The 13,855-nt window shown below is 42.1% G+C and overlaps 1 protein-coding gene across 14 annotated transcripts in view; it reads right to left on the bottom strand.

Annotated features, from left to right (window-relative positions):
• SLC12A8 (solute carrier family 12 member 8) overlaps window positions 1–13,855 on the bottom strand; it is a 134,263-nt gene that overhangs the window by 12,651 nt on the left and 107,757 nt on the right. For 12 of the 14 annotated variants that reach the window (XR_013527577.1, XR_013527578.1, XR_004734188.3 and 9 more), the window contains 2 exons: window positions 12,448–13,090; window positions 56–153 (listed from right to left, as the gene is read on the bottom strand). Coding sequence is in view for 11 of the 14 variants with exons in the window: in XM_035273967.3 (XP_035129858.3) it covers window positions 56–153; window positions 12,448–13,090 (741 nt within the window). In the remaining 3 variants the exon portion in view is untranslated. The remainder of the gene's footprint in view (window positions 1–55; window positions 154–12,447; window positions 13,091–13,855) is intronic. The other 2 variants (XM_035273969.3, XM_078351899.1) reach the window with 1 other exon arrangement.

Genomic DNA, 13,855 nt, shown 5'->3' with positions numbered 1-13,855 from the left:
CCCAAGATCTGAACTTTGTCCCAAGAACAAGTGAGATCAAGATGAAGTTACTCACCCCCAACAAGGAGACCCAGGGGTTGCACATGTGGCTATAGAAAGAAGTTGGTCTTCTCCAGACATCTTGTTCTTGGAGCCTGGACTTCAGGAAGAAATCTAAAAAATAGCCAAAGATTTGACTGCCAAATTGCTACCAAACCCTCTACTATTTTTAGGAGCAAATACTATTAGCTCTTCTTCCCCAATTTTGTAATTTAGCCTAAAAGACAATTCCCAGGGCTTGCTCTTGGAGAAGAAAGAAGTGTTTATGGCCTCTCACCAGCCAAGGATCTGAGAAAGAAAGGTAAGAGAGAGAGAAAGTGGAAAGGAAGGTCCTCTGACACCCAAGGCACATCTGTCCAGATAGGTCATCTGGGAGAACTGGAAACTCAGCTCTCTCCTCTTTTTCATATGTAAGGGGTTAGAGTGGGATAACTAGACACCTGGTATATTCTTGGCTCCCAGGTGTGGCCACTGGGACTGCTGGGACAGGTTGGCTTTTGTCTAATAAGAGATGGCCTTTGCTACCTTCTGATTCTTAAAGTTAGCTCATGTTAGACCTAGCTCAGGTATCAACCAGAAATTGATGAAGGAGAGAGATGGAGGGAGAATAGTTCCTCTGATTCCTTTTCCTGGAAATTGAGGTGGCTGAGGGGGAAGGGGCCCCGTGATAAACAAATGCATGGTTCTGCCTCATCCTCCGTGGAATTCAGGCACAACAGTGCTTCTCAGAGCCATGCCATGTTCTATTCAGCTCTGGATTCTCAATTTATAGCTGGTTCCAGAAGCACTCAATTAAAAAATAATTTTTTTAATGTCATGGTAGTAAACTTTGGGCTTTTAGTGTAAACATCACCCAAATAGTGTACACTGTATCCATTAGGCAATTTCTTATCCCTCAGTCTGCCTCTTACCACCCCACTCTCCCACCTTTTCAAGTCTCCAGTGTCTATCACTCCACCCTCTGGGTCCATAGGTACACATTATTTAGCTTCTACTTATAAGTGAAAGCATGCTGCATTTGACTTTCTATTTCTGCAGAAATGCTCAATGTAGCTATGAAAATGCATCTAGATTGTGTAACAATATGGTCTAATCACCATGAACACCACAATACTGTTTCAAACAAATGATATGTTGGATTAACTTTGCAGTATGTTGATACTTCATTTCAACACTAAAACTTCAGGTGTTTTCAACCTTCATAGATCGTTGCTCAGGAAATATAGTAGATCGCTCCCTAAGTAGCCCTTCTCTAGTCTCCAATACCAAATTTCTGCTTCAGCCAAACTGCCTTGACTGTGCCATCTCCTCTGCCCAGCCCTTCCTTCTTCACCACGGTCCAGATCCTGTCTCATATACCAGTGTTCCTCCCACCTCGACCACCCTTGATGTGTTGATTCCTGGAATCTATCTGGGATCCACATCTCACGGATGGATCCCCTAGCTTATGCATCCCTCAGGTCTTGGCTCAGTTATCACTTCCTCAGAGAAATCAGCCCCCACAGTAAAATCTAAATATATTCCCTCATACTATTAATATTTCCTTATGACCCATTTCCTTCCCAGCACTTACCATCATTTGTAGTTGTATACTTATTTACATGTTTCTATGACCACTGGATTATATGCTTCATGAGGGCAGGTCCACATCCATCGTGAGCCTAGGGCTTGGCATGGACTCACTAAGTATCCTAGTACAAATCTTCCATCCTGTCTGGTCACTGTGGCTTTATGACCTAGCCCTTTTGAAGCACATGCCTCACAGACTATTTCACACCTTACCCTTTATCATTGCAGTGTTTTACCAACTTGCCATTCTTCTCTTGCTTGATAAATATTTCAGCCCCTGGCTTACCATCTTTTTCTCTATTAGCATCCATTGTCATCCTTGGTGACTTCTACAAAAACAACCCATCCAAAGCCCTGCTTTCTCGATTCCTTGAAATCCTCATTCTAATAATCTTTTCTTTCACTCATCCCAACCATCAACTCCCTTAGCTGCACTTGAGGTGTGCCATTACGAGGAACCTTATACTTCCTAAATCATAACTTTAAGCAACCTACTCTTAGCCCATAACCTCCTTTAAAAACACTGTTAAGCTCATTTGCTCTGCCATTCCTCATTCCAACCATTCATAGTCTACAGAGGGAGCTTTAGATACTTTGCCTTAGTATGCTTTTTATTTCCATCACCTACCTCCCACTTTCCCTGCCCTCTTATCTAGCTTGGGTTCCACTATCCAAGACTATCAGCATTCCCCTGCAAACACATTTGCTCCCATGCTTCAGCATTACTCAGCAGCCTCATTCCTAGCCAACTCACTGTCCTACTCTATGACAGAACAAATTTACAAGCTCTCTTCTCCAAAGAGAACACTTCGTGTTCTCTTATCACCAATTCATTTGCCAAATCACTTGCATCTATACCCTCTATTCTGCCTGCCTTCCTTTCATGGTGGCTGAACAGCCTCTGATCCTACCTAAGGCCCATCCCTCCACTTGTGCCCGGATCCCATCCCTTTTGGCCTGTTCAAGGACTTTGTTTTTGCATCATCAATTTTTCTGTCCCCTACTGAATCATTCCCATCAAATACAAGTACACTGTCATCTCTGTCACCTAAACAAATGTCTACAGGTCACCCCTAGTTATTGCCCTATTTCTGTGTCTCCCTTATAGCAAACAGCCTCAAAAGTAGTTCCTATGCAGTTTCTATATCTCATTATTTCCTTAACCCACTCTTAAGATTGTATCCACCTTTCCACTAAAACTACTCTTACCAAAGTTGCCAATGATTTGAATCTTTTCAAATTCTGTGGTCAACTCCTAGTCCTCATCCCATTTGATCTTTCAGGCAGCATCTGATACATGTGATTACTTCCTCCTTCTTCAAACACTTTCTCCTCTGAGATGCCTCACTCTCTTGATTTTTCTATTTCACTGCCCACTCTCTCAGTCTTTTTTGCTGGCTTGCCTCTTCCTTCCAGACTGAAAATATTGGAGAATCCCAACATTCAGTCTTCAGCACCCCTTTATTCCATGTACACCCACTCCTAAGAGATTTCTTAGTCCCACGGCTTTAAATGCTACTGACATACTGATGACTCCAATTCTACATCATCCTTCACCTCTCCCTTGAACTTAAGTTTTGAATTAGCTCATTGTCTTCTCAATATCACCCACTAGTTGGCTAATAAGCACCTTACATTTAACATGACTAACACAGAAATCTATGTATTCTATGAAATCTGTATGCTTCATGCAATTCAGTTCTCCATTAAAGTATCATCTTCCCAGTGAGACCTTTCCTGATAAACCCGTCTGAAACACGCATCTTCCTCCCCACCCTTGTCTCTATCTCATTACTCCACTTTATTTTTCTTCCTTATACTTATCACTTATTGACATTGCAGTGTGCATTTGCTTATCATCCTTCTTCCCCTACTAGAATGGAAGTGCTCTACAACAGCAAAAACCTTCTGTGTCTAATCAGCACGTTCCCCCAGCACTTAGGACAGTGTCTGCAATGTATGAGGTGTGCCATACCTGTGGGTGAATGAATCAATCATTCTGCACCTTGAGAAAACTTCATCCCCTCAACATCTATCTGCATTCATCATGTGCCTCCAAGTATTATGCTTATCTTATTATACATCTATACCTTCAGGGATAAGGACCCTCTTTTATATTCTAAATGCCATTTAAACTTCTAGGCATTTAGAAGTTTGTGTATAGAAAGCACTTAATGCGGCCAGGTGTGGTGGCTCACGCCTGTAATCCTAGCACTTTGGGAGGCCGAGGCGGGTGGATCACAAGGTCAAGAGATCAAGACCATCCTGGTCAACATAGTGAAACCCCATCTCTACTAAAAATACAAAAAAATTAGCTGGGCATGGTGGCGCATGCCTGTAATCCCAGCTACTCAGGAGGCTGAGGCAGGAGAATTGCCTGAACCCAGGAGGCGGAGGTTGCAGTGAGCTGAGATCGCACCATTGTACTCCAGCCTGGGTAATGAGCGAAACTCCGTCTCAAAAAAAAAAAAAAAAAAAAAAAGAAAGCACTTAATGCAAGTCTCCTTATTATGGATTAAAATAAAGTCTGCAAGATTGATCTGAATGGATGGCTCTTATTACTTTAAAAAAAATTCTGTTATGATTGACATTAATTAAATTGTTAAAACGATACAATTTAATTAATGGCAATCATAACAGAATTATTTTTAAAATTGAATAATTTTACCAGTTTAATTAATGGCAACATAGGCTTAGTAAAATGCAGTTGCCCCCTTAGTTATTAAGAAGAAACACTAGGCCAGGTGCGGTAGCTCACGTCTATAATCCCAGCACTTTGGGAGGCCAAGGCGGGCAGGAGTTTGAGACGAGGTCAGGAGTTTGAGACCATCCTGGCTAACATGGGAAAACCCTGTCTCTACTAAAAAAATACAAAAAATTAGCCAGGCATGGTGGCAGTGCCTGTAATCCCAGCTATTCAGGAGGCTGAGGCAGGAGAATCACTTGAACCTGGGAGGAGGAGGTTGCAGTGAGCCAAGATCGTGCCACTGCACTCAGCCTGGGAGACAGAGCGAGACACTGTCTCAAAAACACGCAAACAAAAAAACTCACCCTTTTACAACACTTGAACTTATACAACCTCAATTTTACTGAACCTAAAGGGAACTGTGTGTGTGCGTGTGTGCGTGCTCTGAGGAACTTGGGCAGAAGTAGTAGGGAGGGTTGTCCTCTAGGCAGGCACAGTGCTGTTTTATATATCAGCAATGTAAGAGAGAATTTATGCAAAGATGCTCAATGACTCTTTGAAAAGGTACTATAAAATAGACAATTAACTATTCATAATTCTGAATAGCTAGGGTTTCAAAATTCTTCCAGAGTGACTAAAGGAATTTTTTTTCTTGTCTCAGATTTTGCTAGAAAAAGCAAGCTGTCAGCCGGGCGTGGTGGCTCAAGCCTGTAATCCCAGCACTTTGGGAGGCCGAGGTGGGTGGATCACAAGGTCAAGAGATCAAGACCATCCTGGTCAACATGGTGAAACCCCGTCTCGACTAAAAAAATATACAAAAAATTAGCTGGGCATGGTGGCGTGTGCCTGTAATCCCAGCTACTCAGGAGGCTGAGGTAGGAGAATTGCCTGAACCCAGGAGGCGGAGGTTGCTGTGAGCCGAGATCGCGCCATTGCCCTCCAGCCTGGGTAACAAGCGCAAAACTCCGTCTCAAAAAAAAAAAAACGAAAAAGCAAGCTGTACAAACTTGTCACGGGGGCAGGGGACAGCTTCTCATGCTAGAAATACCAGGAAGAAAAAACTAGGAAAGCAACTTTTTATCAAGCCTCTACTCATAAAACAAACCAATAAGCATACATTATGCATGTTAAAAATATCAACATAAAAAATACAATGCAAAATATTAAATTGACTCTAAAAACCTAGTGATATATCTAAGTTCTATGTTCACAGCAGATATAAACACTTTAAGCATAAAGGGGGTAACCCCAATTATGTTAATTTTTAAATAATAAATTTAACTAATTTTATAGAAATTACTTAAATATTAAACCACTTGTGAAAATTCATTTCTTTGTCAGAATAAACACATAGTTCTAATTAGCATGTATAAACTGCTAATGTATATTGCCATAGTCTATACAGAATCATGTGTAAAGTCCATGTAGTTTTTTTTTGTTTTTTTTGAGATGAAATCTTACTCTGTCGCCCAGGCTGGGGTGCAATGGAATGATCTCGGCTCACTGCAAGCTCTGCCTCCTGGGTTCAAGCGATTCTCCTGCCTCAGCCTCCCGAGTAGCTGGAATTATAGGCACCCACCATCACACCCAGCTAATTTTCATATTTTTTAGTAGAGACAGGGTTTCACCATTTTAGTCAGGCTGGTCTCGAACTCCTGACCTCAGGTAATCCACCAGCATCCCCCTCCCAAAGTGCTGGGATTACAGGCATGAGCCACCGTGTCCAGCCTAATATCTTAAAGATGATTTAATTTGTGTTCATTTAATCAATATCATGGCCTAGTTCAAAACAAATACTCATTGCAAGTAGCATACACATTGTGTAGCAGTTAAGAGCACAGGTTTGACAGTCAGATCAACCTAGGTTCAAATTCTGACTGTCTCATATAATAAGCAAGAGTTTAACTTCTCTGAGACAGAACAATGCCTAACTCCAGGCTTTAATAAAATAATCCACTGCCAGGCACATAGGATATGCTCAATAAATGCTGGCTATTTAGCTACTAATAATACTTAACAAAAATTCATTTGTTGAATAGACGCAAATGAGTCTGAGCATTGATTTTTCAAATGTTAAACTTTGTATTCATCTCACCTGGTATCTTTTCAGCCAAATCTGGAGTTTGACCTTCCTGTCTTTGAAGATAATATGCTTCGGGAGGTATGCTTTTATCAGTTGTGTTTGTCAGAACAATCATTTCCTTCTTTGACCGTGTGTCGTGCAAATGTTTCTGTATTTCTATTTAATCAGTTCCCTTTTGTTTTTGATGGCTACATAGTCAGAAGTCTCTCTCTTGCACAGCTTTTTAAACAAAGAATTCGTGTGTATATAAGGCATAAAATACAGCCTCAAATTAACTTTTAAAGTCCATGCTCTCAGAAATATGTACTCAATCGTGATTTGATTCTTATTAATATATAGCATCTGGTTTGTCAATGATTAGGTTCTTATAATAGTTTAACCCTTTCTATTTGATCAATGCTTCAATGTTTTAGCCAATATTTGCTCAATTGCTCATCAATTCAAGTAAGCTGTATGTTTGCTGCGTTATGTGTACTGAGTGGGAATACTATGATGAGTACAAATGTGAAAAGACATAGTTTGCAAACAAAGGAACTGGACAGTCTAGTGGCAAACAAATGAGATTAATATTTATTTTCTTAAGATAGACAAACTGAAAGATAAATGTGTAAAGAAATGGGATATAAATACGATGTGACATAAATATGGGGTAATAGTTTATAATACTAATATGAATCAAATGTTATGGTGGCACAGTGGAAGACATGAGAGAATCCTTCTCCAGAAGAGGTGAAAGTGGGTCTTAAAAGTCAGATGGATTTTAAATGATGTCAGAGTCTACCAGATGGAGAAGGGGAGGTGAAGCAATAGGGGGAGGCAGAACAGGGTGTATGAAGGCAGGAAGGGATAAAGAACATGGTGTGTTTAGGACATCAGTCTGGGTGTAAGTGGAACATACAGTGCATGGGTTGTTATGAGAAGAGTGGCAGGGAAGGTAGATTCAGGCTGGATTGTGAAGAACCTTACATAGCACACACAGTCTGGGACTTCACATGAAGGGGTTAGATTCTAGCAAGGGTTTTTAAGTAGGACAGATGTGATGAGAGTTTTATTTTAGAAAGATCACTCAGTGGGCAGCATGAAGGAGAAATGGGATAGGGGAAAGTCTTAGAAACTTAGTAAGAGTCCAGGTACAAGATGATCAGGGTCTGCACCAAAATCAAGGCAGCAGGGAGGGGGAGAAAGGGAATGGTCAGAAACACCTATGACATTTCTAAGACTGGGCAACTGGACAGTGACCACTTCCTTGATTAAACATTGCAGACTGACCACATCTCTCCTGAAAACGCACTGAGAAGACAGAAACGGAATGAAACAGGCATAAAACCACAAACACAAAGAGAATGAGAGCGGAAAAATAAAAATAAGTCTTGGAAGATGGAAAGGTGACAGTGGTGACAGACTGAGCAGAGCAGAGGAGAATGAGCCCTAGGACCAACAGAGAGGGTGCTGACGGAGAGCAGCCCAGTTCATTCTGGCAGACCTGATTCAGGACCAGGAAGCACCACATTCCAACCGGTGGTAGAGTATAGGGGGCTGGTGGGAGGTCTCTATTTGTTGTACACCAAGATGCTTTTCTCTGCCTATGAAGCCAAGTAACAACCCCTTCTGTTGTTCAATACCCTCCCCAAGGGGGCTTTCCTTTGAGAAAAATCAAGCCAGAGAGTACCCCAATGTGGCACAGCAGACACAGCAAAGAGTGGGAAAATGGAACTTGAAGCCAGGAAATTAAATGAACATCTATACCCTAAACAGTGAGATACCCTTCCAACTCACTCATCTCATCCTGTTCCCAGAATACAAGTACCTGTGTGTCCCTCAGGCAAGGGATTAAAGAACTCCCCTCTAGAGGAACACACTGAAGAGCCCAAGAGAAAAACCTTTAGATATTCACATTTGGGGGTCCTCTAGTAAAAATGCTAGCCCATTACTCCTTATTCTACAGCAAGGTAGAATCAACAAGCCCTGCTAATGTACACAGCTCTTCTAAACGGTTTTTTAGTACTTTGCTTAAAAAAAAAATAGAGACAGAGTCTTACTCTGTCACCAAGGCTGGAATACAGTGGCATGATGATGGCTCATTGCAGCCTCAGCTTCCCAGGTTCAAGTCATCCTCCCACCTCAGCCTCCTGAGTAGCTAGAATGACAGACATGTGCAATCACACTTGGCTCATTTAAAGAAAAATTTTTGTAGACACAGGGTCTCACTCTGTTGCCCAGGCTGGAGTGCAGTGATGTAATCACCACTCATGCAGCTTCAACTTCCCAGGCTCAAGCCAACTTCCCACCTCAGCCTTCCAAGTAGCTGAGACTATGGGCATGTGCTACTATACTACCCCACTAACTTTTTACATTTTTTATAGAGACCAGATCTCATTATGTTGTCCAGGCTGGTCTTGAACTCGTTGGCTCAAGCATTCCTCCTGTCTCAGCCTCCCAAAGTTCTGGAAGACAGGTATGAGCCACGGTGTCCAGCTAGTATTTCACTTTTAAGTACAAAAATAAGTAAAAAAGAAGTCAATGGGCATTTTAGTAAAAGCCTCTGAGAGAGAGAGAGAGAGAGCGCGCCAAACTAAAGAGAAAAGCATTAAAGAAAACAGGAACAGAGAAAGGAGCAGAAAAACTTTTTACAATTACTTTTACTTTTATTTTTAGTGACGGGGTCTTGCTCTGTCACCCAGGCTGGAGTATAGTGGAGTGATCATAGCTCATTGTAACTTTGAACTTCTGGGCTCAAGAGATCCTCCTACTGTAGCCTCTGGAATAGCTGAGGCTACAGGCACATGCCACCCTGCCCAGCTAACTGTCTTTTTAATTTTTGAAGATGTGGAATCTCACTATGTTGTCCAGGCTGCTCTTGAACTCCTGGCCTCAAGTGATCCTCCTTCCCCAGCCTCCCGAAGTGCTGGGATTACAGGTGTGAGCCACCATGTCCAGCCCCAGAAAGAAAATTTTAAAGAGGAATATAAATAATACTATCAGAGGGCTGAGATAAGCCATTGGACCCATAGAACAAAAATAGATGATGTTCAAATTGAAAAAAAGAGGCGCAAGGAAAAATTACAACCAAGAGGTCTTAGAAATTAAAAACTGGATAGCTGCGGCATAGACTGATAGTTGCTACCCTATCTCTCCTTTCATAGGAAAAAAAAGATGAAACACATAATTTTATGTGAAGTAGCAATATGACTGGTTAAAAACAATTTCTCAGCCTTCTTTGGCAGTTTGTTGTAACCACATGACCAAATTCCAGCCAATGAAATACAAGAAGTGTGGAAAGGGACTTTTGAGGAAGCCTCCTCCAAGTGACTCAGTTTAGAGGTTTGCCCTTTTGCCCTTTTTCCCCTTCCTTTTTTCCAGTGCCTGGAATATAAATGTAATGGCATGACCCCAGCAAGCACATGCTGGATCCCAGGACAATATATGAAGGGTGATGGTAAAGCAAATGACAGAGGCGCATGGGTCTCTTAGGACCATAGAGCCTCCATGGCAGCCCTGGGCCGCCCACCTCTAGCTCCTTGTGAATGCACTCGATGAAGTCGCTATTATTTTGTGTTTTTTATTATGCTCAGTCAAAACTAATCGTGACTGATATAATCAACATTAAAAAAAATCATTAGAAGCCTTGGGAGAGAAAAATCTCTGAAATATCCCAGGAAAAAAACAAACCAAACCAAACCAAATAAATAAACAATAGGAAAGAGAAAAGAAAAGAAAATTGGAGAACCATTTAAGATACAAAATTGGGATGACAGAGCAGGGATGGGGGGATGGGGGTGGGGAATTATCAAAGAAAGACTATGTAAAAGCATGAATTTTCTAAGAAATTTCTTGTTTCCTGGATCTAACACAGAAGTGTGGTAACAAGAGGAATTCTAAGATAACAGCTTTGTAGCAGACCTAGCAAATGAACAATCTCGAGTGGAACAGAAGGATGGAGCCATAGGACAGAGCGGGGAAAGAAGTGAATATATTTCTGAAGAATTGGAGCACTTTGCGAATAACAAGGAGAGGCATTTGACAGATCTGCCAGAGCCTTTAAAGAAAAATGATGACAGAAAATCAAGCAAAGAAAAAACTAACGCAATTATTAACACCAGGAAACAGCAAAAGTTAAACAAAAAAGGAAATGTAATCATAGTGTAACATATGGCTCATAACTGAGCAATAGTTATCTAGTCATGATAAGAAGAATACTAGCTTTTAATTTTAAAACAAACAAAACTGTGGGATAACTACACTGGGGGCTTTAGATGAGAAGTCAGAGTGGCATATAAGAGTTAAATCCAGGCAGGACGCAGTATCTCATGCCTCTAATCCCAGCTCTTTGAGAGGCTGAAGTGGGCAGATCACTTGAGGTCAGGGGTTCAAGACCAGCCTGGCCAAAACATGGTGAAACCCCATCTCTACTAAAAATACAAAAATTAGCTGGGTGTAGTGATGGATGCCTGTAATCCAAGCTACTTGGGAGGCTGAGGCAGGAGAATCACTTGAACCTGGGAGGTGGAGGTTGCAGTGAGCTGAGATCGCACCAAATCCTCATTTACCATAAGAGGTAGTCAAAAGATGATGGTGGAAACTGACATATCAAGAAGTAGCAGTGCAAATACATGATTTAGTAACAGATTAACTGAAGAAGCAATTTTGGTTCAAAGTGGGATTTTCTGGGAATGGGACTGGGAGTAGAGGAGGGTAAAAGGGGTGATTATGTGACTTTTGATATTATTTGGCTTATTAAATTATACAGTTATTACATTGATTAAAATAAAATAAATTTAAATTTTTAAAGCTTCCCAGCAATTTAGAGGCAAACAAGGAAAAACAGGTTTCCGAGAAAATGTAAAACACTAGTTTTGCGGGGTTTGTTTTGTTTTTGTTTTTGTTTTGAGACGGAGTTTCACTCTGTCTCCCAGGCTGGAGTGGAGTGCTCTTGGCTCACCGCAACCTCTACCTCTTAGGTTGAAGCAATTCTACTGCCTCAGCCTCATGAGTAGCTGAGATTACAGGCACCTGCCACCATGCCCAGCTAATTATTTGTACTTTTAGTAGAGACAGCGTTTCACCATGTTAGTCAGGCTGGTCTCAAACTCCTGACCTCAAGTGATTCGCCCTCCTTGGCCTCCCAAAGTGCTAGGATTACAGGCGTGAGCCATGGTGCCCAGCCAAAACACTAGCTTTTACACATCTTCTTCTACGTTCCTCATCTCCTCCTCTTTGCCCACACCTGTGTATTTTTATCTCCAGGGGCAGCATAATGTAGAGGAAAGCACATGGGCCTCAAATACAAGACAATACAATGCAGGGTGATGTCCAGCTGTGCAAAGAATCAGCTCAGAGTCTTCTCTGTGACCTCATGGGGACACAAGGTCTTCATTTGTAAGACTGAAAATGCTAATATCTATTATATTACACAAAGTAATAGATGTAAAGCACCTAGAATATGGTAGGTCCTTGAAAATGTGAGTTCTCGCTTTCAGAATTTCTCATGCCCTATATGCCTCTCTGTGAGTGTCTCTCTCTGTGTCTCTGTGTTTATAGATTTGAGAAAACAATGCTTAAGCCACCTTCCCTCCATCCCCTCTTGCCTGGTTTGGGAGGTTCATCTTCCATAAAGAAAACATTGTGTCCTTGACACATAGTTTATCACAACACACTTCCACTTCTCTTGTAAGAAGAGATTGATTTTACTCACATTGGCATTATACTTCAGTTCATTTTTGAGTGAAAAGAGATTGATACCCAATTACTAGCTGTGGCTCCCAGGTCTAATACACAGGAGTAGACAGAAATTACTGTTTAAACTTAACTATGTATAACAAAGTAGAATTACAAATAATTCAGCTGATACCTGGATATAATGTTTTAAAATAAATTTTGCAGAAAATTAACAAGGATTTTTTTTTTTTGCATTTTAGGTTTTGGGGTACATGTGCAGAACATGGAAGATAGTTGCATAGGTTCACACAAGGATTTTAAACCCAGCTATAGCTGGTCTGTGATAACTGGGCGGGTAGGATAATCAGTGGTCATCCCCAAATACGAGACCCCAGCGTGATGCCAGGCCACTCACCTCCACTGGGCTCAGACTGGCTGCACAGCTCAGACACAAGTTGCTCTCCATATGTTCCCCCAGGCTGAGTCCCTTCACTCCTGGAAGTCTGCTTGTTCCAGCAGGACTCCTGCCCCTCCCAGGAGGCAGCGGACAACCCATCAGAGATCTCGGCAGGGAAAGAAGGAGGGGATTTGAGGTCCAAGAGGAAGCTATCTTGGAGGGTCTGCTTGGTTGCCTTCTTGCTTTTCCTCTTCTGATTCTCTGGGGTCCTGTTACTCTCTCCTTCCCTGGGCCGGCTACTCTCAAGCTTCCTGGTTAGCTGGAGGAGCTGATCCATGTCCTTGGTAAATTCCAGCAGTGTGCCCTCCAAGACACTTTGGGCAGGTCCCTCAGAGCCATAGTTGGGAGCTTTCTCTAAGAGCAGGTGCTCAGAGCAATGGAGGCCTTCTGGGCCCTCCCTGAGCACTGGCTCAGGCACTGGGGGCAGGCTACAGGAACTCATGGACAGGGAGAAGAAAGAGTAGTCCACTGCAACATATGTCAGCATGAAGTTGATGGTGACAATGGGGGCCAGAATGTTCACCTGACCCACAAGGACAAAGGCCATGGTCACCAAGCTGGTCAGGCAGATGGCAGCCACAGGTGTTTTGTTTGGCCCCTTCTGCAGCAACAAAAATAACATTCAGGACCATAAAATTTCAGATAGAACGCTTCAGAGATTTCAGAAGTTATAGGATAGAAACACTGCTCATGATGGCTCAGCCACTTCTCCCCATCTGGTTGTTCATCTATAAACTTGAGATAACACTACTCAACTCATGGGGTTACTGTGAGATCAGAGTTCACACATGTGAAATGCGTCACATACACTGACATGCAGTAGGCTCCACAAATATTATTGTATTAGTAACTTTTTTTTTTTTTAGACAGGGTCTGGCTCTGTTGCCCAGGCTGGACTGCAGTGGTGTGATCTCAGCTCACTGCAACTTCTGCCTCTTGGTCTTAAAGCCATCCTCCCACCTCAGCTTCCTGAGTAGCTGGGACTACAGATGCATATCACCACGTGTGGCTAATTTTTGTATTGTTTGTAGAGAAGGAGTTTTGCCATATTGCCCAGGCCAGTCACAAACTCCTGAGCTCAAGCAATCTGCCCACCTTGGTCTCCCAAAGTGTTGGGATTATAGGCATAAGCCACCACGCCCAGCCTGTATGAATAATTATGAACATGGGGCATTATCATAGAACATTGACATCCCAAATATTTCCTCCTTTTGTCTTTCATTGGGTTTTAATACCAGCATAGAAAAATCAAAGAGATACAAAGTTGATTCTTCCCAGGAACAGGCAGATTCCAGAAGATACCACAGAGCCACTGGTGGCTAGAGGAGGGGAATTCTGACACTAAACATGCACACAGGCTCATGCA

The sequence above is a fragment of the Callithrix jacchus genome, chromosome 15, assembly GCF_049354715.1.
Source record: "Callithrix jacchus isolate 240 chromosome 15, calJac240_pri, whole genome shotgun sequence".
NCBI classification, from domain to species: domain Eukaryota; kingdom Metazoa; phylum Chordata; class Mammalia; order Primates; family Cebidae; genus Callithrix; species Callithrix jacchus.
The sequence above is the reverse complement of the archived record's forward strand: the minus strand, read 5'-3'. Positions and strand labels throughout refer to the sequence as shown.